Here is a 26956-nt window from a genome sequence, read left to right as displayed (position 1 = left end):
TGACTTTAAAAGGTATTTTTTTATATTTTAGATAATTAATACAGTTTTTGGAACCGCCTGCAGAGATTTCAGCATGGCTTCAAGGAAAGGGGAGTCACAGACAACGAGAAAAATAGTTATGAAAGAAGTAAAAAAAAATTGGAGTATGTTAGGCCTATCTTTAAGTTAGAGCCTCAGGCTGAAGTTCCTCTTCCTCCTCGAGCAACTAGAGCAGTAGCAGCATAAGTTCAGATGACACCAGTGCCACTTCTCTGGGGAGCCAAAGAAGATGGCGCTGGAGTCCAGATGATCATTGAACGACAAAGACTGCAAGAACAAGAACAAAATTCACACATGCACAGAACGGATGAAACTCCAATATTATGGGAGACTGGTAAAACCACCACTGTCAGCATCTGCCTCCTTTAGAATCGGAGGCAGAATCAGAAGCTCTTTTTTCAATGTTAAGTGATACAGAAAGTCAAGAAGAAGACCAGGACAAAGAGGAGGAGGAAGATGGAGATGAAGAGGCTCTACTTGTACAATAAATGAAAACTATGCGGGTAAAGGCATCTGAAGCGAGGGAACAGGGTATGGGCAGCCAATTTCAGGAAATGAGGGAGAAGATGGATATGCAGTTGGAGTCTGTAATGCATGATGTTAATATTCAATTTGAATATGTTAAAAGAGAGAAAAACATCAAGGAAGAAATGAAAAGATATATTAAAATGATTGATAAAGAAAAAACAAGTTCAGAAAGTTGAAAATTTCAAAGAAACAATGTCAGGATGTGGCTAATAAATTGGAAGATTCAGTTACAGCATGGAGTATAGAGAAGAATTTTTACAAAAAAATGCTATTAGAAAATCAGTCAAAGAAATAATGTGAAGACTGTTGGGCTTGTGGCGAACTGGCCCCGCTTGTCACACACGCAGCGAGGCAACCGGCCAAAATGGCACCGTCGGGGATTTCCTCCCAACCTCGGCACCAGGCTCAGAAGCCCGTGCATGGGGACCCACATGATGCCCTGGTGACATCAGGGCCCCTCCCAAACGCAGTTCTCAGCCAGGTCCAGGCTGGGAGTATAAATCAGTTTTTGCTCACTGAACTCAACCCGTCTGGTTGTGTGATCCTTCAGTTAGCAGTGTAGCTGCCACTACAATTAGTGACCCCAACAGGTTCAAACATCTTTGAACCCAACATGAACGACCCTTCGATCAATGCTATGGCCATCAAGCTTCCTGACTTCTGGGTTTAGGAGCCGGAGACCTGGTTCAGCGACACAGAGGCTGTTTCACCTCTGCCAGATTTCATCGGATTCAACCAAGTTTTACCATGTGGTCGCTGCCCTGGACCAGGCCACTGCCAAATGAGTACTGCATCTCGTTCAGCACCCACTCGCGGAAGACAAGTACGGGACCATCACTGGCTCCCTCGGCCTCTCCAGGCACCAGTGTGCCACTCGGATGCTGCGCCTCGACGTCTTGGGGACAGAACTCGAATAGAGTTGATGGACAAGATGTTCACGCTCATGGGTGATCACACCAACTGCCCACTCTTCAAGCGCATCTTCCTCAACCATCTGCATGAAGACATCCAGCCGTTACTCTCCTAGGAGAGCTTTGACAACCCGAGGAAGGTCGCTCAAAAGGCTCAGGAGCTATGGCTCGAACGATTCCCAGAGGGCTCAGCAGTCCAGCAGGTTACGAGTCACGGGCATGACCACGCCAAGCCTTCCTCTAGCGCTGTGGTGTAACATCCGACCCCTGCAGGTGCCTCAAAAAGCATAGCCAGAAGCAAGTCATCCACTTCAGGCCTCTGCTTCTTCCACCAGCGCTGGGGAGCCAAGGCTTGGAAGTGTCATCATCCCTGCTCTTTCCAGGGAAATTAGCAGGCCAGCCGCTGTTGATGGCTGTGGCGGCTGGCCAAGAACACAGTCTTCTCTACCTGCGGGATTTAGTCAGCTGCCGACACTTCCTCGTCAACACCGGGGCCCAGATCAGCGTCATCCCGACCACAGCCATCGAGTCCCAGAACTGGCCTAGAGGATCTCCCCTCCATGCAGCCAATTTGACGGAGATGCCAACGTCTGGAGACAAGACTGTCCAATTCCAGATTGGCCAGCGGAAGTTCTCGTGGAGGTTCACAATTTCATCCCTTCCAACTGCCATCCTGGGTGTCGACTTCCTCCTCGCCCACAGACTCCTGGTCGACATTCAAGGTGGGCGACTGGTAAATGCCTGAACCTTCCAATCCATTCACCTCAACGTCTACCGCACAGAGCAGCTGCAGATGGCCATGGTCAGCCCACCCAAGGATGAGTTTCAGCATATCCTGGACGATTTCCTGTCCCTCCTCAAACCACAGTTCTCCACCGCCTCACCATGCCACAGGGTGTTTCATTATATCCCCACGCCAAGGCACACCAGCTCCTGCCTGATAAGCTCCAAATAGCAAAGGAAGAGTTCTCACATCTGCAGGAGCTGGAGATCATGTGACACTCCGATAGTCCTTGGGCTTTACCACTCCACCTGGTCCTGAAAGCCTCAGGCGGCTGGCACTCCTGTGGAGATTATCGATAGCTTAACAACACAACAGTACCTGACCATTACCCGATCCCTCACATCCAGGACTTTACGGCAAACCTGCATGGCACGAGGGTATTCTCCAAGGTCGACCTAGTGTGCAAGTATCACCAAATTCTGATGCACCCCGAGGACATACACAAAACAGCCGTCATCACCCTCTTCAGCTTGTTCGAATTCCTACGCATGCCGTTCAGACTCAAGAATGCTGCCCAGACCTTCCTGCGCCTTTTGGACACAGTGGGCAGGGATTTGGAGGGGAGGACTTTTACCATCTTCACCAACCACAAACCCCTCACCTAGGCGCTCGCGATGGCAAAGGATCCCCGGTTGGCCCGCCAGCAGCATCACCTTTCCTTCGTGTCAGAGTTTACCACCGACATTCGGCACAAGGCGGGGAAGGACAATGTAGTTGCCAATGCACTCATGCAACCAGCCATCTGCGCTCTGACACCCAGCCTCGACCAGCTCCCCCAGGACCAGGAAGCTGATAAGGTGACTAGGGCCTTCAAGACCGCTGTCACCAGCCTGCGGTTCAGAGACCTCCTGACTCAGAGCAGCGAAGGCACCATCCTGTGCGATATCTCCATGGGCACCCCGCGGCCAGTGGTTCCACAGCAGTGGCGTAGGCAGGTCTTCCGCTACATCCACGACCTTTCACATCTGTCCATTAGGTCTATGGTCGGGATGGTGGCAGAACGGTTCATATAGCATGGGCTGCAGAAACAGATCACAGGCTGGGCCAGAACATGCACCCATTGCCAGACGTCCAAGGTACACAGGCACACCAGGGCGCCTGTACAGGAGTTCGAGCACGTCCGGGAATGGTTCAGCCACATTCACATGGATATGTCGGGCTCTTACCCATTTCCAGGGGCAACCGTTACCTGTTTACGGTGGTGGACCGCACCATTCGCTGGCCCGAGGCGATTCCGATGCCAGACGCCTCCACCGACTCCATGCCCTGTTATGTGGTTGGGTCGCCCGGTTCTGCGTCCCAGCTCACCTCACCAGCGATCAGGGTGCCCAGTTCAGATCTGCGCACTGGACACAGCTCACCAACAGGTTGGGGGATACAGCTACACTGCACCACAGCCTACCACCCACAGGCCAATGGACTGGTCAAACGTTTGCCCCACCACCTTAGGTCAGCACTCATGCCCCGCTTCACCAGTCCTGACTGGACGGACAAACTGCCTTGGGTGCTCCTGGGCATCTGCTCCCCTCCGAAGGAAGATCTGCAGGCGTCATCAGCTGAATTGGTCTATGGTGCGCTACTGGCACTACCTGGTGAGTTCGTCAATGCACCTCACAATCCCCAGTGGTCGCCGCACGAACCACTTCCTCACCTCAGGGCACACTTGGACTCCTTTGAACCCCCACCGCAGCCCAGGCATGGCACCTGCCCGACTCACATTCCTGGCGAGCTGCTTTCCATGGAGTTAGTTTTTGTTCGGCGGGGCCCGACTGTGTCACCTCTGCAGTGACTGTACAAGGGGCCGTACAGGGTTATACAGCGTCCCAGCTCGATGTTCACGCTGGACTTGGGCGGCAGGCAGGAGCTGTTTACCAATGAGAGGCTGAAGCCAGCGCACCTTGATCCCACCGAGCCAGTGGCCGTTGCCAGGCCCAAGAAGCGAGGCCGCCTGCCAAAGAAAGGACATTGGTGCCAGTGTCTAATCCAATACTCAAACATATATTGTGAATTTGTTCCAATTTATGATTTTTAAATTTGAAAACTTGGTTTTATCTCATGCTATCTCTCAATTTTTTTTTCAACATCAATAATTGATCAATCCTTCTCAATATGGTAAATCAAAGGTATTATTTCATTTGCAAATTTATTTAAGGAAGGTTGTTTAATATTTTTTGAACAGCTGGCAAGTAAATATGACTTACCAGTATTCATTTAAAAAAAAATGTTTACAATTAGATATTTCTTAAATACTGTGTTACTGGACTTTCCATTTTGTATATCCACCAGATATAGTTGATAACATTTTTCAACTGGAACCTTCTCAAAAAGGATTAATTGGTATTATTTATGATAGATTATTGAAACTGCAACCAGGACTTCATGTTAAGATTAAAGAGACTGGGATTTGAAATTTGCAAATCTCAGATGATCTTAAATTGGTGAATATATCTTCAATATATGCCTGGCATTTATTAATCAAATTCAAAGTGGTGCATTGTGTTCACTTTTCCAGAGATAAGGTGACTTATATTATTTTCTAATATTAACTCTACTTGTGACAAATGCAAATCTGATATTGCTACATTGACACACATTTTGGTCTTGTCCATCCTTGGAAATCCATTGTAAAAATTAACATCTTTTCAATTGTATTTCAAGTTGAGTTATGACCTAATCCAATAACTACTCTTGTTGGGGTTATTGAACCAGATATAGGAAGATTGGGAAAAAAAATCCGCATTCTGTCCATTGCCTCTATTGCAGCTAGATGTGTGGTATTATTAAGATGAAGGGATGCTGCCCTGCCCACATAAGCTCAGTTGCTGACAGACATTATGTCCTGTTTATATCTTGAAAAGATGTCACAGTTTGTAACTCAAAAAAGTTCCAAAAGGTGTGGAGACCTTTCCTGAATTATTTTCAAAACCTCTAGTTAAACTAAAGACTCATTCTATTTATTTAACTTGCTTTTCGTCTTTTGTTTCTTTGTGGATTTCCATCACTAATATAATCTGTACAAGTTTATCAGTTGCTGAACCCTTTTATATATTTACTTATTTGTTTATTTTATTTTTTTTCTTTATTAAATATAAAATCCAACTTCCAGCACTTTATTGTATTACTCCACGAACAAAGTACACTATTAAATATACAACTCCAGCTTGGAAATGGGTATAATGTGGTGATGGGTTATTGGGAGAAGATTGTTCGATGAGCTTTTATCATGTATGTGCTCTATAATTTTTGTTGAACTCTTTAAATTTGACATCTATGTTGGGCACATTACAAATTTTCTGTTTTCTATTGTTTATGTAAAATTTAATAAAAATATTCTTGAGAAAACGTGAACTTTTCTTAGGTACTATGTAAATTAATTTAGAGAACAAAAATAATATCTGATAGATGTGTAGATTCAACGAATCCATTGCGTTTATGAGAACCAAATCTATCTAAACAAATTTTTTGATTTGTAATCATTCTGCATTATTCCAAATATTATTTTTATTCCCATATAGTTGCACACATTTTCAAGAAATATATATTATTATTTTTCATCCTAAGTATGTAATGAAGTTGTACTTTCACCTATAATCAAATCTTGGTAATCTGAAAGAATTTATTGGCAAACATGAGATTGAACGCCTGCACTAGGTCTGAAGAAATAACTGAAAAAAAAGCTAAATATTGAATTTTCCACCATTTCATGTATACCACTTAAGGTCAAACCACAGGACTACAATAATGGCAGAGGATCACTGGAGTCTCTATTTCCGCCCCCTCCCCCCCATCAACATGATCTACTGGGATCATTGTCTGAAGAGGGTATGCAAAATCATTGAGGACCCTTCCCACTCCATACACAGCATCTTTCAGCTACTCCCACTGGGAGTTGAGAAATAGATGCAGGAGCGTCACGAGGCACTTTCAGGTGGCCAATTGTCCCACTTGCCAAAATATGCGGCTGTAGGGAGGCCATGCGAATGCGCAGGAGGCACCTGAGAGGTGAACTTTGTAACCCTTCTCCGAGAGGGATAATCGCTGCAGCACAGTGGCCTCCCCAGCCATCTGAATGCAGCTGCCAAAAAGCGGCTGCATTCGGGATGACAGTCAGCTGGTATGACAGCTCCTCTACCAGCACGGGTTGTCAGCGCGGGGACATCCCGCTCACAGCCCGAAATCAGTTGCCCAGGACATCCCCGCGCTGACAGCCGCGCCATCTGCCCCACAGTGTGGGGACTGATATCGGGCTGTGGGCAGGACGTCCCCACACTGGCAGTCCCAGCTGACAGCCAGCCATCCCAAATCAGACAGCCCAAGGGACAGGAGCCAGTGTGCGCTCAGATGCACATCCCAGTTCAGCTGTCCCTTCAGGTGGGCAGCGCTGTGCTTTTAGTGCTGCCACCTGAATGACAATTCAAAGGGCCGTCTCCTCTTCTTCAGGCACATTCTTAGCAGAGAATCCACCTGAAGAAGCCTACAGACAATACCACCAGGCTGAGAAGCAACTTCCCACAGTTTGTGAGACTGCTGAACAATTAAATGAACTGTACACACCAACCTTACGAGACTACTATTTATTAAAAAAATAGGCATTTTTATTTATTTATATTTGATCTGCAAGTGCATTGCTTGTGTGTTTTGTCTGGTTACAGGGGAATCACGCTGCTCTCCATTGCAGGCAAAATCTTCGCTAGGATTCTCCTAAATAGAATAATACCTAGTGTCGCGGAGAATATTCTCCCAGAATCAGTGCGGCTTTCGCGCAAACAGAGGAACTACTGACATGGTCTTTGCCCTCAGACAGCTCCAAGAAAAGTGCAGAGAACAAAACAAAGGACTCTACATCACCTTTGTTGACCTCACCAAAGCCTTCGACACCATGAGCAGGAAAGGGCTTTGGCAAATACTAGAGCACATCGGATGCCCCCCAAAGTTCCTCAACATGGTTATCCAACTGCACGAAAACCAACAAGGTCGGGTCAGATACAGCAATGAGCTCTCTGAACCCTTCTCCATTAACAATGGCGTGAAGCAAGGCTGTGTTCTCGCACCAACCCTCTTTTCAATCTTCTTCAGCATGATGCTGAACCAAGCCATGAAAGACCTCAACAATGAAGACGCTGTTTACATCCAGTACCACACGGATGGCAGTCTCTTCAATCTGAGGCGCCTGCAAGCTCACACCAAGACACAAAAGAAACTTGTCCGTGAACTACTCTTTGCAGACGATGCCGCTTTAGTTGCCCATTCAGAGCCAGCTCTTCAGCGCTTGACGTCCTGTTTTGCGGAAACTGCCAAAATGTTTGGCCTGGAAGTCAGCCTGAAGAAAACGGAGGTCCTCCATCAGCCAGCTCCCCACCTTGACTACCAGCCCCCCCACATCTCCATCGGGTACACAAAACTCAAAACGGTCAACCAATTTACCTATCTCGGCTGCACCATTTCATCAGATGCAAGGATCGACAACGAGATAGACATCAGACTCGCCAAGGCAAATAGCGCCTTTGGAAGACTACAAAAAAGTCTGGAAAAACAACCAACTGAAAAACCTCACAAAGATAAGCGTATACAGAGCCGTTGTCATACCCACACTCCTGTTCGGCTCCGAATCATGGGTCCTCTACCGGCATCACCTACGGCTCCTAGAATGCTTCCACCAGTGTTGTCTCCGCTCCATCCTCAACATTCATTGGAGCGCCTTCATCCCTAACATCGAAGTACTCGAGATGGCAGAGGCCGACAGCATCGAATCCACGCTGCTGAAGATCCAGCAGCGCTGGTTGGGTCACGTCTCCAGAATGGAGGGCCATCGCCTTCCCAAGATTGTGTTATATGGCGAGCTCTCCACTGGCCATCGAGACAGAGGTGCACCAAAGAGGTACAAGGACTGCTTAAAGAAATCTCTTGGTGCCTGCCACATTGACCACCGCCAGTGGGCTGATATCACCTCAAACCGTACATCTTGGCACCTCACAGTTCGGCGGGCAGCAACCTCCTTTGAAGAAGATCGCAGAGCCCACCTCACTGACAAAAGACAAAGGAGGAAAAACCCAACACCCAACCCACCAATTTTCCCCTGCAACCGTGTCTGCCTGTCCCCCATCGGACTTGTCAGCCATAAACGAGCCTGCAGCTGACGTGGACATTTACCCCCTCCATAAATCTTCGTCCGCGAAGCCAAGCCAAAGAAAGATGTTTGCAGGTTTTTCTATCGGATTGTTTCATCAGTTTTTCATCAGTTGTTTCATCGGATTATACTTGTGCAATCAGATGATAAATAAACCTGAGCATGAATTTGGATGGCTGGGCAAGATGAGAAACATTTCTTCAGGAAGAACATTATTTGTGATTGGTAAGAAAATAGCCGTGCCCTCGGCATAAATAGTTATGAAGATACCCGATAGATTCATAAAATCATGAGGCACTGAGAGGGTGGACAGATAGAATTTTTACCCTGGAGGTAAAAATGTCACACACTAGATGACATGTGCTTCATGTGAGAGTGTCAGGAGGGAGGGGGGTGGTTTAGGGTAAATATGCAGGAAAAGTACTTTGCAGAGCGATAGGTGCCTGGAATGAGCCTCCAGGATCAACTTATACAAGTTAATAGACTGAAGATGCAACTTGAACAAGCCAATAACCCGAACAAGTTAACATGGCAACTTAAAACTTTCGCGCCCCAATTAAATGCTGTCGGAGACAATTCAGTGGGTGGGGGGAAATTTCAATGAGAGTCAAGCAGAAATGCAACCTCCAGCTGTTTAAGTGGCAAGTTTTAATACTCTCACTAACCCAAACCCAATCTAACAGAAATATGAACAATTTCATTCCCTAACATTTACTAACATTTGCTGAAACTACCTCATGCAAGCAACAATCCTCACCATCAAATCCAATATAGGGCAAATCCCTGTTCAGAATTAACTCAAACACAACTGTATAATCACACCTATCTGTATTTAAGTCATCCTAAAAGCAATATCCTACATCACCAAGCTACTCACTAGACTGGGTTGATGTACAGTGAACAGAAAAATTCAATATCCCCACATCAGAACCAAGATAGTTCCAACTTGAGGTATTGATCCAATGTCTACAGAGATGCTTTTGCATGCGACATTTCAGAAGCCAAGTTCTTGTTGATTTCCTCTTAAAAGTGTATGACAGTTTGGGTACTGCACTGAATAGCCAGAAGGTAAAAACTCCAAAAAAGGAGTACACCACTCTACACCATCCATCACCACTCAATATGATCATCAATGCCAACCTCAACTCCTCTCCTGTGCCAGAGACCCGAATTTCTCAAACTTTCAAGTATTTATCTCTAGCTTAAGTATTTGTAGCGATCTAGTCCTAACACTGAGGCACAGAATCCCAGAAAGCCACTGTCGTTTGAAATTTCTACATGACTCAGTTTTAAGTGACCACCCCCTTGTTTTCTCACTATGTCATCCACAAAACATCTTCCTGTCACACAATAGTGTATAATACTCAAGGTCCTAATAATCCCTGGAAATGTGGATCATTCTGCATGTCTCCATAACTACTTCTTAGCAACCACAGACATTAAAGAAGAAATTTACCAGTGTCCACAGAGCCAGCACAACCTCACTTAGCTGGGAGGGTAAGAGGGTTCAATGCTCAAGACCTCAAATCAGCACCAAGTTCATCATTTATTGTGCAGTAATTCTCCTCAACCTTCAGAGACATGAACAATCTTCAGCCTGTGTTTCAAAAATAATCACACACGTTACTTGCTACTCCAGAACGAGCATGTCAAATATCCCTCTGCTTTATGGGTCTAACATGAAGTTAGCTAGATTGCCAAAATAGACTTATACTTGGTGCCCAGTGAACATTATTTCAATTTGAAGATACCATTAATAAAATAATCACCTGAAGCAATAAGCAGTGTTTGCCTGAGAAACAAGACTTTGCAAAATGGATGTATACATTAGATTTGCTGGTTACATACGAGAGAGGATGAGAATACATCAGACAGAAGAACAGCTTCCTTCTAGTAGAGCAGGGGTGTCAAACTCAAATTCACAGAGGGTCAAAATTAAAAAGTCGTGGGCCAAACTAAATATTTATTGAAAATTTTCAACAACATCTGCATGTTTTCTCTTCTTTCAACATATGTAATGTTAAACTTTTTCTTATTAAAATAAATGTTTAATAATAGTTTTGGTTAAACTCTTTCCAGAAGAAGCATTAACAAATGAGAAATAAAATATTCAATAAATAATATTTCTCTATAGCCTTTAAGCTCCTTTTAAATGTACTTTTTTTCACAAGCCAACAAGTCAAAAAAATAACAACTTGCTTCAATGACAAACAGGTTTGTCTTTTAAAACATATAGTCTGCCTCCCACCTGTCTTGAAAGGTCCTGTTTTCTGTCTTTCGTTTGGCCATTTTTCGTAAGGGGTTTATTACATGTGAGTTAGGCGACAGGTCGCAGATGCTAAAGAAAGTAAAGAGAGGAGGTGTGGGCGATTAGCAGGCTGACGGGCCGGCGCTAATGCATTTGCAAAGCATTCTGGGATTTGTAGTATTAGCTGTGCATGCGCTATACTGGCGCGGCAGCCAGCGGGCCAGCTCTAATACATATTTGATATGATCTTGCAGGCCAAATATAATTATATCACGGGCCAAATTTGGCCCGCGGGCCTGAGTTTGACATGTGTGTAGTGGAGGGTTGTAAACATATCTTGGAGCTGCTTTTCCCTTTTAATGACTGATATCGTTCTGCTTAACAATTGTGTATCTGTCCTCAAGGACATAAAGGTTTTGTTTGTATTACTTTTCTCAATTACTCCAACAGATGGAACATAAGTCTACTGATTCTGTGGAATCTTTCTAGTTTGCAGAACTCCGTTAACCTCAGAAGTAAACAAGTCTGGAGATGCAGTTAACTTTAATGTTCCATTTACATGTCAATTTATGCATTGCAAAAAGTGATATTACTTAGAACAGCATTAATAGGAATATACTCAAATATATATTATGAATCTGGTTCCAATTTAGGAAATTTTTTAATTAAAAAAACTCTTATCTAGTGCTATCTCTCATTACTTTTTTTCAACCATCAGTTCTTTCTAAGAAGGATTCAATTAAAAAATAGTCAACTAGATCTGAAATCGAGAAATTTCTAATCTGTAAATATAAAAAAAAATTGAGTATTTGGTTAAGTCATATTTACTTGCAAGCTGTTCAAAAGACATTAAATAACCTTCTGGTTGATCAAACCATTCCGGGTTCAAATCCCACGTTGTCTGTCAGGAGTTTGTACATTCTCCCCATGTCTGTGTGGGTTTCCCTTGAGGGATCCAGTTTTCTCCTACTTTTTGAAACATACTGGGAGTGCAGGTTAATTGTGTATAAATTGGGCAGCACAGACTCATGGGTCAAAATGGCCTGTTACCATGCTGTATGTCAAAATTTAAATTTGATTTAAAGACACTTAGGAATGGAACTCATTCGTAACCTGCAGACTACCTGTACTTAACCTATCTATAGTACAATAATCTATTATCTGACTATGGAAAATCCAAATCTTATTCACCTGGTCGTGAATCCTATTATTCTCCTTCATAGATTGGGACTCCCTTTCAATCACCGAGGTCCTTGTTCCCACATGCCCTTTCACACACAAGCAGTCCATGCTTTATTTCAATATTGTGTGGTCTAGTTCCTGTGTTTCTTTGGAAATCATTGGATTGTTTCCCATATTCCTTTGAAATTGACCCAGATCATGTTTCCCATGGTCCCTTTCAACTTAGCAGGTAAAAATGCAGATGAAAGCAAATGAATTTTGTGGTATTAACAGAAATACCACCAAATAATCCAGAAAATCTTCTGATCCAGCACCATGAAAGAGTATTGAATTGAAGTGTTGATTTGTCAAAGTTCAAATTTATTGCCAGATGACAAACACGATTTCTTGCTCCTCCGGGCCAGGCAGAGTTTCTATTTATTGTTAACTGTAAACCAGTGATTTTCAAACTTACCCCCTAAACTCACATTCCTGTGCCAATAAGGGCTCTGTGATTAGTAAGGGATTGCTTAAGGTTGTATGTGAGTGAAAAGAAAAAGTTTTAAAACCATTGTTTTAATAGTACATAATTGACTTATGTGCAGTTTCATCGCTCCAAAGGAAATGGGCCAAAGTCAATTTTTCTCAAGCAAAATATTTCTATAACAATTGGGTCTGGAGCAGAGTTTCTCAACCTTCTATCTCACTCACACATCACCTTAAGCAATCCCTTACCAATCAGAGCCCTTATGGCATAGGGATTGCTTAAGGTGGAATGAAAGTTTAGGGGAGCAATTTGAAAATCACTGCTGTAAACAGGAAAAAGATATGAATACAAAAGAGAAAAGTGTAAATTGACTGTGCAATGCAGAAAAAAATATTCAGCAATGATTTAAGAGTGTAAATTAAGAGTCCTTTAAATGAGTATCAATTAAGTCTGTTGTTTAAAAGTCCAATGGTGGAGGGATAGCAACTGTTACTGACCCTGGTGGCACACGTCTTGTGGCATCTATACCTCTTTCTTGATGGCAGCAGTGAGAACAGAGCATGTCCTGGGTGGACAAGGTGGATCCTTGGTGATTGCCACTGTTCTCTGGCAACAGCATTCCATGTACATTTTCTTGATAGTGGGAGTGTTTTGCCTATGATGTACTAAACTATGTCCACTACCTTTTGCAGGCTTTCTGCTCAGGGATCTTGGTGCTTCACATCAGGCCATGATGCTGCCAGTCAGCACACTTTCCACTGCACATCTGTAGAAATTTGCCAAGGTAAATTCCACACTGGAGGAAGTTACAGAGATAGGAACTGGGATGGCTAAAGAGAAATCCAAACACAAGATCTGAGAATCTTTTTAACACGGGTACAAGAAAAAAAAAATTATGCATCAAAAACTTCAGGTGTTGGAAACAAAAAGTTTGATGAAAGATCGAGACTTGAAACAATAGTTCTGTTGCAACAGAGAAATGCTAAAAATGAAAAAAAAATGCTGGAACACAGCATATTTCAGGAAGTATTTGTGGAAGGAAGATTAAAAATAATATTACAGTCTTAAGAACATTAAAAAAATAGCAGAAGGCCATGAAGCCTGCTCTGCCATTCAATGAGATCATGGCTGATCTGATGATGGGTTCATCGCCTCTACCTGCCTTTTCTGCATATTCCTCAATTCTCTTATAATGTAAAAAAAAAACTATACAACCTTGTCTTAAATATATTTACTGATTATAGCCTCCGCTGCTTCAATGGGCTGCAGATTACAAAGATTCATCCCCCTCTAGGAAAAGCAATTCCTCCTCACCTGTCCTAAATCTACTACCCTGAATCTTGAGGATATGTCCCATAGTTCTTGTCTCCCCCACCAATGGAAGCAACTTAACTACCTCCATCTTATCTATGCCTTGCAAAATTGTATACATTCCTATTAGATCTCCTCTCATTCTTCTAAATTATAGAAAGTACAATCCCAGATAACTCAAATGCTAAACTCCCTAATCTCTGGAATCAGCCTGGTGTACCTCTTCTGCACAACCTCCAAACCCAGTAGATCCTTCCTCAAGTGAGTCTTAACCTCAGTATTCCAGTTGTGGTCTCACTGGTACCTTGTACAGTTGCAGCATAACATCCCTACTCCTATGCAATCCCTCTAGCAATGAAAGCCCACATTCCAATTGCCTACTTCATAGCCTGCTATATCTGCAAATCAACCTTTTGCAATTCACGTACACACACTCCTGAATCCTTCTCCACTGCCATTTAAATATGATCTTCCATTTTTCCTTTGAAAGTTGATATCACATTTACCAACATTGTACTCCATCTGGCAGACCCTTGCCCACTCACTCAATCCACCTATATCTCTCTGCACATTCTCCATATCCTCTTCACAAATTACTTTTCCCCTCAATTTTGTGTCATTTGTCCACTTAGACTCACCACACTCTATCCCCTCTTCCAGATCCTTAATGCAAGTGACCTTAAAAGGTGTTAAAAGGGAAGTCAAAAATGGGTTTAGTGGGTGCAGAGAGCATTTCAAGCCTGGAAATAATCTCATTTCCTCTTCGCCCCCCCCCCCCCGTACACCAGTCTGCCTTGTCTAGTAATCAAAGATTAGCAGTAACAAAAAGTCATGGACGAGGGCCTCAATCGTACTAAAAACAAAGGTAAAGCCAGAGTAGGGGAAATAACAGGGCCCAGGATGAAATACGAGTGGAACTCTGACCCAAGGTCAGAAGATGAAAACAATGGACGGTCCAGGTCACGACTTAACACAAACTCCATGCAAAAAAAAAAAAAATCCCCGCCCAGGGGTGAAGGAACTCACGTCCCAATAGACCAGTCCATCCTTCGCTGCAGACCACATGGGACTGGCACCGGGAGCACGGCCTCAAGTACCAAGCGACGCGTGCTGGCCCCACCCGGAACCATGGCAACCGAGCCGGCCCACCCACCCGCAGCGGCGCATCAAGGGTCCAAAGGCGTGATTGGTCCGATGGGATGACAGGCAGCCGACTCCCTTTGGCCGGTTGGCCTGGCCCGCGCTCAATCTTCTCTTCCCGCCCACCCCCCCCCCTCCGTCCGCGAAAGCAAGCGCGCGTCCGCGTGCGCGAGCATGGAGGGGTTGGGGATGGATTACGGCTTCTTCCCTTTGACGCGGCGCTCGCCGTCACTCCGTGGAGTCGTCTCAACCGCCGCCATCACGCAGATCAAGAAGGGCTGAAGTTTGAGAAGGAAAACGATTCACAAAGAGCCGGACAACAGACGAACGATCGCCGGGCGCGCGCGGGGCCCGGCGCGGGAACACGCGCGGGCCCAGAGTGCACCTGGCGCGGCCAAGATGGAGGATTTAATGGTGGAGGTGCGCGGCTCGAATGGAGCGTTTTACAAGGTAGCCGCGGCGGCCGCTGCTGCTTCCCGTGACCCTTCTTCATTTCTGCCGCAGCCGTCGACCCATTCCTCCCTGCTCCGCTCCCTCGCCGGTGGGTGGGTCGCCGGCCGCAATTGTTTTCATCTCGGTGTGTGGAAGTGGTCAGGCCCTGATCCGGGGCCTCGGCACCTTCTGCCGCTCCTTGCTCACAAGTGACCGGCCCTGGATGCTGGAAACACCACGTTCCCCTCACCTCTCGCTGACAACGCCTGGCCCACCCCCGGCGTGTGGCTGCTCTTGGCATCATCGCGCCTTGGCCGTTGACCAAACCCAGTCCTCTTTGTGTTTACATTCTGTTCCCAGGCTCCACTTCATTGTTTGAGTGTATTGGGCAGATGTTCACCTGGAGAGAGAGAGAGAGAGGAGGAGGGGGGGGAATAAAGCTTGTTAGGATTGTTTAGAATAGAGATTAAGTTCAAACACAGTGATCCAGTGATTTTTTTTGTATTAAAGGGAGTGAAATTTACTCCGGCTGTGACTGGCCTATTCGAACCATAGATTGTTGCCAGGCCCGCAGAGTTCCTTCCAGCTTCGCATTGTTTGCTCATGTTGACCCATGCCTTGCCTTTTCTCCCGGCTGCGAATTGCTGGTTGCGTTACACTGTACATCATTCATTGGCTAAATTTTAAGGTGGTGTAATTTTGAATCGGGTGTTGTGATATGCGGACCGAGCAATGGCATTAAACGCCCCCCCCCCCCCTCTATTAGTTGATGTTTCGAAGTTCACTGATGTGGAAATGTTTGGCGAGACAGACTTGAGGTGTTTGTTCACTATTATATTGAAGGATTAAATATTGTGAATGTTCTCCCCCATATCAAAGAAAGCAATATCTCGGGAACACACCATTTGAAAGGATGGCGCTGCAAATGCTGGAAAGCTGAAATAAAACCGCTTACTTTGCAAGTGAGGTAGTATTTCTGGAGTTGAAGATGATGTTTCAGGTTGATTGTGGGAAGAGAGGATTGCTTTGCAACCTTCTCTCAGTTATCAATTTTGATGGCATTTCGTTTAATTTTTTTGTTTGGAAATAGATATAGGGTGGGACATGTTTGCTGCTTGTGCAATTTTTAGAGACCAGTGTGGCTATGGTGCTTGGATTTATCTGATAAATAGGATAATTATTGGATTATTAATCTATGCAGAGTTTGTTGAAATTGAAGTGCAATTCCTAATTTAATCAATTTGTTTTAATATCCAGTTAATGGGACAAAATTTTGTCAATAGAATTGACTTTAGCTTTAATTGGCTATCGTACCCCAGACAGCAATGTCAAACGTCTTTTTCCTGTAAATGCTTCTTTGTTTTGGTTTCATTTGACTGTTCTGATTCAAATAACCATGTTACTTTTCTCTAATTTAACAAAAATACTGGTTTGTAGAGTAGTCATTGTCATGCATTATAGAAACAAACCCTTGGCCACCTTGCCTTTGTTGCCCAGGGAGCACCCATTCAAATAAATCCCTTTCACCAACATATGGTCAAGAACCTTACTTCCCTTGGCAAATTAAGTGTTCATCTTAATACTTAACAGTGGTTGTAACTTATTGAAAATAAAGCTTTTTCGTTCTTTTACATTGTGGTGGTTGAAAACAGCTTTTGATTTCAAATAATGATTTGTGACTCCTCATTCTTGTGCAGATTTAAAATAGAACGTATGGAGATGTGCTGTATTTTAGATTGTATTCTTTGTGTTTCTGAATTTGAATATATGTTTTACCTTGTCATATTTCCTGGTGAGTTACATAAAATTGCAGAAAATGATGGATGGTGTTCTAAAATATAACCCTTAACATTTCTTGGGTCTCCAAATTATTGTGAATCCACACTTAAGTTTTATGAATTCATAATTTCTTCCCTGAACTTGCTCATGCCTACCCTAATGTCCAGCTCTATGTCCTCTTGGAATTTCTGCACTCTAATCCTGGTCATATTTATTCATTCCATCTTTGTCTGCTGTGCTTTAAACTGACAAGTTCTGGAACTAACCTTGTAAAATGTGGTTTTTTTTTTCTGGATGTTCCTTAACCTGTTGGTGATCAAACTGAGGTTAACTATTTTTGTTAACTCACTTCAAGCACCTTTGGTAATTTTTGCCTATGTTAAAAACAAAAATTATTCTTTGTAGATGAACTTTCAATGTTACATTTGCATTGTGTTGGGGGATGCTTTTCTTTTTGGATGCATTGCTAAATCAAAGCTTGTCTATTTATTCAGATTGCTGTAAATGTTTCCATTGCATTGTTTGAAGAACAGGGAGTTTTTCTCGTACCTTGAACAATATTTGGTTCTCATCCAACATCCAGGTTAATGTTTTTATCTCCCTTTTGTTTGTGGGACCTTGCTGTGATCGAATTGCTAGCCATGCTAGGTTGCAAAACAGTAGAGGCTAATGGTTGAAAGTAATTAATTGGCTGTTGAGTATTGTGAGATGTCCTACAACTTTGAAAGGAATCATGGTAATGCAAATTCCTTTTAGCTTCAAAAAAATATTGCATGTGTTAACGCTTGTATTTTCTACAAAATTGGAATGAGCATTAAGCTACTAATGACAAAAATGAAATGCATTTTAAAATTTCAGAAAGTACAGCATGCTAATAGCAGTGGACATTTAAAGTTGTCAGATCAATGTTTGATCAGTTCAGTACTGAATGAAAGCAATGTTCAAAAATTTCATGGAGAAGCAGCTATGAGTTAACATAAAAACAATGATAAATTGAACTGAATACTTGGTTGGAATGTGAGAGAAAAATAATGAAAAAACTAAAGTGTCTTGATATTGTATGAAAATGTGTTTCTTCTATTTAGTATTCTTTCTGATAATTTCCCCATCTATTTCAAATAATCTTGCAACACAGGAGAGCTGTCATTGAAAGTATCTGTCATTTCCATGCCACCCCTCCAGTAGAGCTATCCATCTAGTCCCATCATTCTTGTATTTTACTCTTTACTGCCCAGCAATGTTTTACTCCATCACTATTCCCTTTGGGAAATTGTTGCAGAATTTGTTTCCACTATCCTTTGGAGCATTGCATTTCCAACGTTACTTTCTATTGTGTAGAAAGTAACAATTCCTGATATCACTTCAGGTTTCTAGTGTGGACACAGTCTATTTGCAGCTTCATTTGTGGTCTTGAGTTGAATATATGAGAAACTTCATGGTGGGAAATTGTAAGGATGACGTAGTGGTGGGCCAAATTTAGCAACATTTCAAACTTTATCATGTCTTTTCAAAATGGTGACACAAAACACTTTAAGTATATCAAGTTAATTTTAGTATTGATTTAACAAAAAAAAACTAAAGACATAAAGATTTCAACAAACTTGACAGAAATCACCATAAGATCAATATATTGGAATGACAGAGCCGAGCCAAAATGAGTGCAAGTTAAAAGAAACGTTTATTAGTTTCCTATTGTAGTAAAACGTGAGCAAGAAATTCTACACAAGGCCAGTCTTGAATGATGGAGATCTGAGTTGTGAGAAAGGTGGAGGTACTTGGATCTGCCAAGAAAATACCCAAGTGTTTTACTGATTGTAGCAAAATAGGAGGTTGTGCAAATTTAAATCTGGAATGAATAAATACTGAAACCATATGACAAGATGACCCTGGATCAGATTAGTAAAAAGAAAAAAAATAGGGAATTTAATAGAGGTGAAAATGCTGAATGGTGGGAATGTGTCTAAAATGTAGAAATGCACTGTTGAGAAGGTGGTGGACTCAGATACTGTCACATTTAAAAAGTATCTGACTGAGCATTTGAATTGCCAATGAAGAACTGATAAATTTGTGAAGAAAGAGATTTGAAGTTTGGAATTTGACACTGAAAATATACCTGGAAGTTTTTTTTAAAAAGTAAAACAATTTGTTCTTGGGTGAATTGCTTGATTTACTAGTTGAATGACTGAATAACATAGTAATATTATCTAGAGCCTAATCTATAAATTGATTACATTCTTCACTGCCTATTTTAGTATGAACATTGTTGGATTTCAACTGGAGAAAAAAAAAAGCATAGATGTAGAAAATGTATGTACCAATGACAAACATTTTCTTATGGTAGACAGAGATCCAAATCTGATGGTTGCATGCTATTATAATTTTCTGCATCCAATGCAGGGTTTATTGGATAATTTATTTCTATCAAACACCTGCTAGATATAGAGTATATTGACAACAATATTTATTATGATTAATATCTGACAATTAATATTTCTAATGTTGGAATGCTCTAATCACCTGCTGAGGCATTATAACTTTCAATATCTTCACCTGACACAATCTCAACTGTGATTCCAATGCAAGTAAGACTAATGTGAAAATACAGAAATACAGACACATTACTGATGCATGGAAGTGTAAAAGCAAAATCCATTTTGTCCTATAATATGGATGATGGTCCTTTCTCATTCTGATTTTTTTTTGTCTGATTGCCAGTTGGTAGCTGGATGTTTAAATACAGGCAGCCCCCTGTGTTACAGCTGTGTGGATAATGGAAATTCACTCTGACTAAATTCACAAGTTACTACCCAGATATTTGACACTGGGTATAAAATACAGGTATACTCTTGAAATTTGTGTGAAAATGTTAAATAAACTCAATTATAACTTGTTTCTTGATGCATGTACAGATGACACAAAATTGTGATATAGATTATTTTACAGGAACTCCAACCTCCATAAGGCAGGGGTTGACCTGCACTGTTTGTAAAAATACAATTTTTTTTTTGTTTGTTCATAGGATGTGTATATTGCTTGAAGTGCCAGCATTTATTGCTTCCCTCAGCTTGTACCTATCCTGATTTGTCCGTGGGCTAGGTCATATTAAAAAGTTGATCACTTTGGTTCTTGATAACATTGGCCAGATTGTAAAGTTGCCAAATCTTCTTTCAAGTATATAAAATATTTTTAGTGTACATTTCAGTCACTTCACTCTTTCCATCATTTTATTTTCTATTTCTGGATTTTTTTTTTATAAGGTTTGAATTTACCTTCCCACCACCACCACCACCTACCTCCCCCTGCCACCCCCAACAAATTGTCATGTTAAAATTTTAGCTCTATTATGGGACTTTAGTTTGTGGTCCAATGACTTCTATGCTATTTTACCTTGATAGCAAGTAGTGATTATTTAGTTGAGTCAACAAGGAAGGACATCAATAAATTGCAAATAATGTGGTGGAAATTCACCAAAATGTTGCAGGAAGAAAAGGGCATGAATTATAGTGAGAGGTATTGGTTTTCTAGAGCAAGGAGGCTGAGGGATGACCTTGTAGAGGTATACAAAATGATGAGGGGCATGGATAAAGTGAATGCTCTGTCTTTTTACTGTTGCTTGCAACTTCACTTTTTGTTCAAGCAGATACTTCAAGATTTCCAATGCAATTATTTTACAAATTAAATTCAAGAAATCATCCCTTTAGGGTTTGGAAGTACAGTATAGTTTTTTATTACTGGGTAAATTGCCACATTTTCTGAAACTCTTTTGAACATGTTATCTTGCTTGTATTTACATAGAATCATAGTGGTAGGCTCCACAGAGACATGCCCTCTCTGCCCACCTTGCCTGTGATGCCGATTCAGTTGCCCATTTTGGGCCTGAATCCATCAACACATTCCATTTAAACTTTATAATTGTATCTGCATTCACCTTGTTCCCTGGCAGCTTGTTCCAGATGTTCACCATTATTTGTGTGAAAACCTGCTATTCAGATCATATTTAAGTTTATCCCATCTCACGTTGAACCTGTTAATTGTTGATCTGGGCTCCCTTGCCCTTTTGGTGGGGGGGGGGGGGGGGGGAGGAATCCAACTATCAATGCCTGTCTTAATTTTATCCTCTATAAGATCACCCTTCAGCTTCCAACATTCCTGTGAGAGTAAACATAATTTATTCAACCTTTTGTGGCATCTACAGCCCTCCATCACAGACAGCACCCTGATGAATCTACTCTCTCTGCTACAACATTCTTCCTGCAGTGTGAGGACAACAAAAGTACGCAATGGTCGACATGCAATCCAACCATTTTTTTTACAACTGCAACTTGACATCTAAATTCTTGTACTCAATGTCTTCAACCCATGAAAGCAAATGTATCAAATCCCATGAAAGCAGATGTATCAAATTCCTTTCTCACTTTTCAAACTGCCATGTAAAATGAGGTTAACTGGAAAATTTGCATGGTTAGTGACCCAGGTAAATGGCGAGTTGAAGGGGTCCAACTGAGTCAACCCATTTGGAGCTCAACCGGAGCCCCTAACCTATCTCAGGTGGTCAGGTAACCCATTAAAAGTTAACCCAGGCATCCTCCTCCAGCAATTTTTGAAAGGGGAAATGACGGACATGGATACTCTGAAGTCAGCGCTTGTGTGCATTGCAAAGATTCCCCTGGCTGGAGAGAAGGAGCTGCGATTTGGGGGGGGGGGGAGGAGAAGTGGCCACAATTAGGGGGGGGAGAGAAGAGAGGGGGTGACTGCGATTTGGGGGGAGAGAAGAGAGGGGGGACTGCGATTTGGGGGGGAGAGAAGAGAGGGGGGACTGCGATGGGGGGGAGAGAAGAGAGGGGGGACTGCGATGGGGGAGAGAAGAGAGGGGGGACTGCGATGGGGGGGAGAGAAGAGAGGGGGGACTGCGATGCGGGGGAGAGAAGAGAGGGGGGACTGCGATGGGGGGGGGAGAGAAGAGAGGGGGGACTGCGATGGGGGGGAGAGAAGAGAGGGGGGACTGCGATGGGGGAGAGAAGAGAGGGGGGACTGCGATTTGGGGGGGAGAGAAGAGAGGGGGGACTGCGATGGGGGGGAGAGAAGAGAGGGGGGACTGCGATGGGGGAGAGAAGAGAGGGGGGACTGCGATGGGGGGGAGAGAAGAGAGGGGGGACTGCGATGCGGGGGAGAGAAGAGAGGGGGGACTGCGATGGGGGGGAGAGAAGAGAGGGGGGACTGCGATGGGGGGGAGAGAAGAGAGGGGGGACTGCGATGGGGGGGGAGAGAAGAGAGGGGGGACTGCGATGGGGGGAGAGAAGAGAGGGGGGACTGCGATGGGGGGAGAGAAGAGAGGGGGGACTGCGATGGGGGGAGAGAAGAGAGGGGGACTGCGATGGGGGGAGAGAAGAGAGGGGGGACTGCGATGGGGGGGAGAGAAGAGAGGGGGACTGCGATGGGGGAGAGAAGAGAGGGGGGCTGCGATGGGGAGAGAAGAGAGGGGGGCTGCGATGGGGGAGAGAAGAGAGGGGGGCTGCGATGGGGGAGAGAAGAGAGGGGGGGCTGCGATGGGGGAGTGAAGAGAGGGGGGCTGCGATGGGGGAGTGAAGAGAGGGGGGCTGCGATGGGGGAGAGAAGAGAGGGGGGCTGCGATGGGGGAGAGAAGAGAGGGGGGCTGCGATGGGGGAGAGAAGAGAGGGGGGCTGCGATGGGGGAGAGAAGAGAGGGGGGCTGCGATGGGGGAGAGAAGAGAGGGGGGCTGCGATGGGGGAGAGAAGAGAGGGGGGCTGCGATGGGGGAGAGAAGAGAGGGGGGCTGCGATGGGGGAGAGAAGAGAGGGGGCTGCGATGGGGGAGAGAAGAGAGGGGGGCTGCGATGGGGGAGAGAAGAGAGGGGGGCTGCGATGGGGGAGAGAAGAGAGGGGGCTGCGATGGGGGAGAGAAGAGAGGGGGCTGCGATGGGGGAGAGAAGAGAGGGGGCTGCGATGGGGGAGAGAAGAGAGGGGGGCTGCGATGGGGGAGAGAAGAGAGGGGGGCTGCGATGGGGGAGAGAAGAGAGGGGGGCTGCGATGGGGGAGAGAAGAGAGGGGGGCTGCGATGGGGGAGAGAAGAGAGGGGGGCTGCGATGGGGAGAGAAGAGAGGGGGGCTGCGATGGGGGAGAGAAGAGAGGGGGGCTGCGATGGGGGAGAGAAGAGAGGGGGGCTGCGATGGGGGAGAGAAGAGAGGGGGGCTGCGATGGGGGAGAGAAGAGAGGGGGGCTGCGATGGGGGAGTGAAGAGAGGGGGGCTGCGATGGGGGAGAGAAGAGAGGGGGGGCTGCGATGGGGAGAGAGGAGAGGGGGGCTGCGATGGGGGAGAGAGGAGAGGGGGGCTGCGATGGGGGAGAGAGGAGAGGGGGGCTGCGATGGGGGAGAGAGGAGAGGGGGGCTGCGATGGGATGGGGGAGAGAGGAGAGGGGGGCTGCGATGGGGGAGAGAGGAGAGGGGGGCTGCGATGGGGGAGAGAGGAGAGGGGGGCTGCGATGGGGGAGAGAAGAGAGGGGGGGCTGCGATGGGGGAGAGAAGAGAGGGGGGGCTGCGATGGGGGAGAGAAGAGAGGGGGGGGCTGCGATGGGGGAGAGAAGAGAGGGGGGGCTGCGATGGGGGAGAGAAGAGAGGGGGGGGCTGCGATGGGGGAGAGAAGAGAGGGGGGGCTGCGATGGGGGAGAGAAGAGAGGGGGGGGCTGCGATGGGGGAGAGAAGAGAGGGGTGGCTGCGATGGGGGAGAGAAGAGAGGGGGGGGCTGCGATGGGGGAGAGAAGAGAGGGGGGGGCTGCGATGGGGGAGAGAAGAGAGGGGGGGGCTGCGATGGGGGAGAGAAGAGAGGGGGGGCTGCGATGGGGGAGAGAAGAGAGGGGGGGCTGCGATGGGGGAGAGAAGAGAGGGGGGGCTGCGATGGGGAGAGAAGAGAGGGTGGGCTGCGATGGGGGAGAGAAGAGAGGGGGGGCTGCGATGGGGGAGAGAAGAGAGGGGGGGCTGCGATGGGGGAGAGAAGAGAGGGGGGGCTGCGATGGGGGAGAGAAGAGAGGGGGGGGCTGCGATGGGGGAGAGAAGAGAGGGGGGGGCTGCGATGGGGGAGAGAAGAGAGGGGGGGCTGCGATGGGGGAGAGAAGAGAGGGGGGGCTGCGATGGGGGAGAGAAGAGAGGGGGGGCTGCGATGGGGGAGAGAAGAGAGGGGGGGCTGCGATGGGGGAGAGAAGAGAGGGGGGCTGCGATGGGGGAGAGAAGAGAGGGGGGGCTGCGATGGGGGAGAGAAGAGAGGGGGGGCTGCGATGGGGGAGAGAAGAGAGGGGGGGCTGCGATGGGGGAGAGAAGAGAGGGGGGGCTGCGATGGGGGAGAGAAGAGAGGGGGGGCTGCGATGGGGGAGAGAAGAGAGGGGGGGGCTGCGATGGGGGAGAGAAGAGAGGGGGGGGCTGCGATGGGGGAGAGAAGAGAGGGGGGGGCTGCGATGGGGGAGAGAAGAGAGGGGGGGCTGCGATGGGGGAGAGAAGAGAGGGGGGGGCTGCGATGGGGGAGAGAAGAGAGGGGGGGGCTGCGATGGGGGAGAGAAGAGAGGGGGGGCTGCGATGGGGGAGAGAAGAGAGGGGGGGGCTGCGATGGGGGAGAGAAGAGAGGGGGGGCTGCGATGGGGGAGAGAAGAGAGGGGGGGCTGCGATGGGGGAGAGAAGAGAGGGGGGGCTGCGATGGGGGAGAGAAGAGAGGGGGGGCTGCGATGGGGGAGAGAAGAGAGGGGGGGCTGCGATGGGGGAGAGAAGAGAGGGGGGGCTGCGATGGGGGAGAGAAGAGAGGGGGGGCTGCGATGGGGGAGAGAAGAGAGGGGGGGCTGCGATGGGGGAGAGAAGAGAGGGGGGGCTGCGATGGGGGAGAGAAGAGAGGGGGGGCTGCGATGGGGGAGAGAAGAGAGGGGGGGCTGCGATGGGGGAGAGAAGAGAGGGGGGCCTGCGATGGGGGAGAGAAGAGAGGGGTGGGCTACGATGTGCTACTGCTGTGAATGCATCTCCAGTTCACGGCAACTGCTCAGTGTAGGAGCAGTGGTTGTCTTCCTTACCCATAATCTACCATGCCCCGGAACCACTCTGGCGCTGGCAGAGAGGTTTTAGCGGCATGGGAGATTATGGGTTAGGAAGACGCCCAACCCTCCTGCATTGAGCTGTCGCTGCGAACCGGAGTGTCATGTCGTGGCAGCAACCACTTGCCCCTCCCCCCAATATTCGTGGCAGCAACCACTTGCCCCTCCCCCAATATTCGTGGCAGCAACCACTTGCTCCTCCCCCCAATATTCGTGGCAGCAACCACTTGCCCCTCCCCCAATATTCGTGGCAGTGGCACATTGCTGGGGGGTGTGGGCAACTGATGGGCATGGGGGTGGTGCTACTGATGGCCAGTGGCGGGAAGGTGACTAACGGCTGATACTTCCGGTGAATGTATGACATCACTTACTGCGTCATCACGGGATCAGAATCCCCCTAAAATTGCTGGGTTGGCGTTTTATCAGATAGTCTGGCTGCGATTTGGAAGGTGTATCCCGCATCCTGGAGGGCTACCTGGGTGCTGCAATTTGAACGCACTTAGTGGCACCAATTTCAGGGAACTACAGATACAGAATCTTTTATCCAAAATCTTTGGGACAAGACATTTTCAGAATTCGGAATTTTTCGGATAATAATAATAACGGTGGTACATTAAGTAATTGTGCTGATTTCAGATTGGTGCAAAACAAAGACACACTCCAACTCAAAGGGTCTCTGGACAGGGAGGGGGTGTGGGGGTTACAATGGCCATCTGCGGTCTCAACATCCTGACAGTGGACCCTCACCCCAGCAGTCTGCCAACCATAGCTTCTGCCAACCATAGCTTCTGCCAACCATAGCTTCTGCCAACCATAGCTTCTGCCAACCATAGCTTCTGCCAACCATAGCTTCTGCCAACCACAGCTTCTGCCAACCACAGCTTCTGCCAACCACAGCTTCTGCCAACCACAGCTTCTGCCAACCATAGCTTCTGCCAACCATAGCTTCTGCCAACCATAGCTTCTGCCGCCCCCTTCAGAGGATCCTTTCCTGAACTGCCATCATTGGAGCTCCTGGCTGCCAATCCTCACCCTGGACAGTTGCCCATCTGAACTCCTAATGTCCTGGCTGCCCACCTATCGAAACCCTGACACCCCAGCTGCCTGCCCATCTGAACTCCTGATTAGGACACTGGACAGGGGTGGCATCCGGCCATCCAGATGTCCATATATGGTTAATCGGAGGCTCTGTTTTTCTGCTGGCATCTCTTAAAGTAAGGATTCCATAGAGTTTCATTAATTACCAGGATATTCAAGCGTGATTTGAGCAAGGGGTCAGATTTGGAGCCAAATATGAACTTTGCTATGCAGACGACATCCGTGGAAAAAATGTTTGATTTTCAGAATTTCGGAAAAAAGATTATGTATCTGTATTAACTTTCTTTCCAAGTTATCTGTCTTTTACTTTATACATTTTACTTCTCCTAAAGTGCATTACCACACTTGTCTGGAGTAATTTCTGCCGAACATTCTACCTGATCTTTGTCTCACTGATTCATCAGACAACAGTTGCTGTGCACGATTCCATCAGTTTCTGTTGCCGGAAAACTTGTAAATCATACACCCTTCTTTCCAATGTTCTCATCCAAATAATTTGTATATATTGCAAACAACAAAGGTTCTTGCATCTATCCCTGTGGTACACCACTTCTTAAGGATTTCCAGTCAGCAAAACACCCATCCACCACTACCTTCTGCCTCCTGTCATCCTGCCAATTTTGGATTTGTTTTGCTGACATGTTAGATCACTTGTGCCTCACATCACTGTAGCCCATATCTCAAATGTATGCACTGTAGCTTGGTAGACCATCAGATTGGTCCATATTTGAGATCTATCTTTGAACACAGTCTTAATTGGACAAAACCCATGTAAGTACACTGATTACAGCTTTTAATTTTGTCATTCCGGTGGAGTGAAGATGTG

The 26956-nt window shown here is 46.0% G+C and overlaps 1 protein-coding gene and 1 long non-coding RNA gene across 10 annotated transcripts in view; one reads left to right on the top strand and one right to left on the bottom strand.

The window, feature by feature from the left end:
• Nucleotides 1–12689: 12689 nt before the first annotated feature.
• LOC138740613 (uncharacterized) lies at nt 12690–14851 on the bottom strand. Its single transcript, XR_011343068.1, has 2 exons — nt 14623–14851; nt 12690–13115 (listed from the first exon to the last, which is right to left on the bottom strand). It is a non-coding gene; the product is annotated as an uncharacterized lncRNA (long non-coding RNA).
• Nucleotides 14852–14864: 13 nt separating this feature from the next.
• The window catches only part of fmr1 (fragile X messenger ribonucleoprotein 1), a 74951-nt gene continuing 62859 nt past the window's right edge, over nt 14865–26956 (top strand). For 6 of the 9 annotated variants that reach the window (XM_069893504.1, XM_069893502.1, XM_069893507.1 and 3 more), the window contains exon 1: nt 19200–19254. In XM_069893504.1, the coding sequence (XP_069749605.1) occupies nt 19201–19254 (54 nt within the window). In that variant the 5' untranslated portion in view covers nt 19200. Of the gene's footprint in view, nt 15187–15256; nt 15278–17510; nt 17531–19199; nt 19255–26956 lie in introns of those variants that run through there. The other 3 variants (XM_069893503.1, XM_069893509.1, XM_069893511.1) reach the window with 3 other exon arrangements.

The sequence above is a fragment of the Narcine bancroftii genome, chromosome 8 (assembly GCF_036971445.1).
Source record: "Narcine bancroftii isolate sNarBan1 chromosome 8, sNarBan1.hap1, whole genome shotgun sequence".
NCBI classification, from domain to species: domain Eukaryota; kingdom Metazoa; phylum Chordata; class Chondrichthyes; order Torpediniformes; family Narcinidae; genus Narcine; species Narcine bancroftii.
Note: the sequence above shows the minus strand (reverse complement) of the source record. Positions and strands in the feature narration are given on the sequence as shown.